At 53.4% G+C, this 1,074-nt stretch overlaps 1 protein-coding gene across 1 annotated transcript; it reads right to left on the reverse strand.

The window, feature by feature from the left end:
• Positions 1-19: 19 nt before the first annotated feature.
• Positions 20-964, reverse strand: Pmar_PMAR003106 (DNA-directed RNA polymerase I subunit, putative; the record flags this gene model as incomplete). The annotated part of the gene is made up of 2 exons (XM_002770339.1): positions 20-173; positions 221-964. Coding segments are annotated over 2 exons (898 nt in total), but the record flags the coding sequence as incomplete, so codon positions are not given.
• Between the last annotated feature and the right edge of the window lie 110 nt (positions 965-1,074).

Raw genomic sequence — 1,074 nt, forward strand, 5'->3', positions numbered from 1 at the left:
AAGCCTCTATCATAACTACCCTTAGAGATGATAAGGGCATCCTCCATATCGAAACCAGAATGAGCAATGACAGCTACAATAGCGTTAGTGCCAGCGGGTTTGACGTCGAAGTTCGCTTCGCTCAAGACCGTAGTGCGAACCATAGGGAACTGAGGATAGGTAATCTTATAGACCTAAAAGGATCAATACAAGGGGGTTCTGATGACAGGAGCTGAAGTACCTTGTTATCAGTGCGGTAAGGATGGTTGAGATAGGGTATGGCCATAGTCTGTTTAAGCATCTGGCACTGGTACATGTTACGAGGACTCTGATTATGGTTAGAGAACGGGGTGAGACCAGCGATGACCGATAACATAGATATGGGACTCAGCTCGATATGAGTGTACTTCATTGGGATGTTCTCGGGGACACTAGACGTTTTAGTGGATGCTTCCAAGTCCTCCCTAGTAGCGGCTATCTTGAGGAAGACCTGCTCCATAGGACCAACAAGCTCCTCGTTACCGGTGGCCAGGTCCCGAACAGGGCGGACCATCCTACAGGGGCCAGTGAAGAGCCAGAGGCCCTCGAAGGAGGCCGGGGTCTGGCAGGCCACAATCTCAAGGTCGGCAGGCACCCCTGGGCAATCCTTATCGATCTTGAGCCTCCTCAGCTCCTCGGCTACCGCCTCAAGACGGCTCCTGGCAACTTTACCGAGCACACGGCCGTCCAGAGTGACGTAGGCATTCTCCCCAGCACCATAGTTAGCCGTAGAGGTCTTACTACTGCGGACCAGCTGCACTCCAAGGGAAGCCAACTCTTCCTCAAGGCCCGGGATCACGCCCTCCGGAGAGGCTATCCTTACCACGGGCTGGCAAGGGGCAGCAAGATGGTTCAACAGACCACAGGGAGTACCATCAGGGGTGTGCACAGGGCAGAGGAATCCCCAGGTCTCAGGTAGCAGCTTACGCACAGATGTCGTCTTCATCTCTTGGAAGAAGGAACCTCTATGCACAGCCCTAAAGTGGGACAGGTAACGGTAGGCGTTAAGCTTATCAGCGACCACAGTGAAACCTGTGGTCTGCTGTAGATCAAGAC

This window comes from Perkinsus marinus (assembly GCF_000006405.1).
Source record: "Perkinsus marinus ATCC 50983 genomic scaffold scf_1104296964328, whole genome shotgun sequence".
NCBI classification, from domain to species: domain Eukaryota; phylum Perkinsozoa; order Perkinsida; family Perkinsidae; genus Perkinsus; species Perkinsus marinus.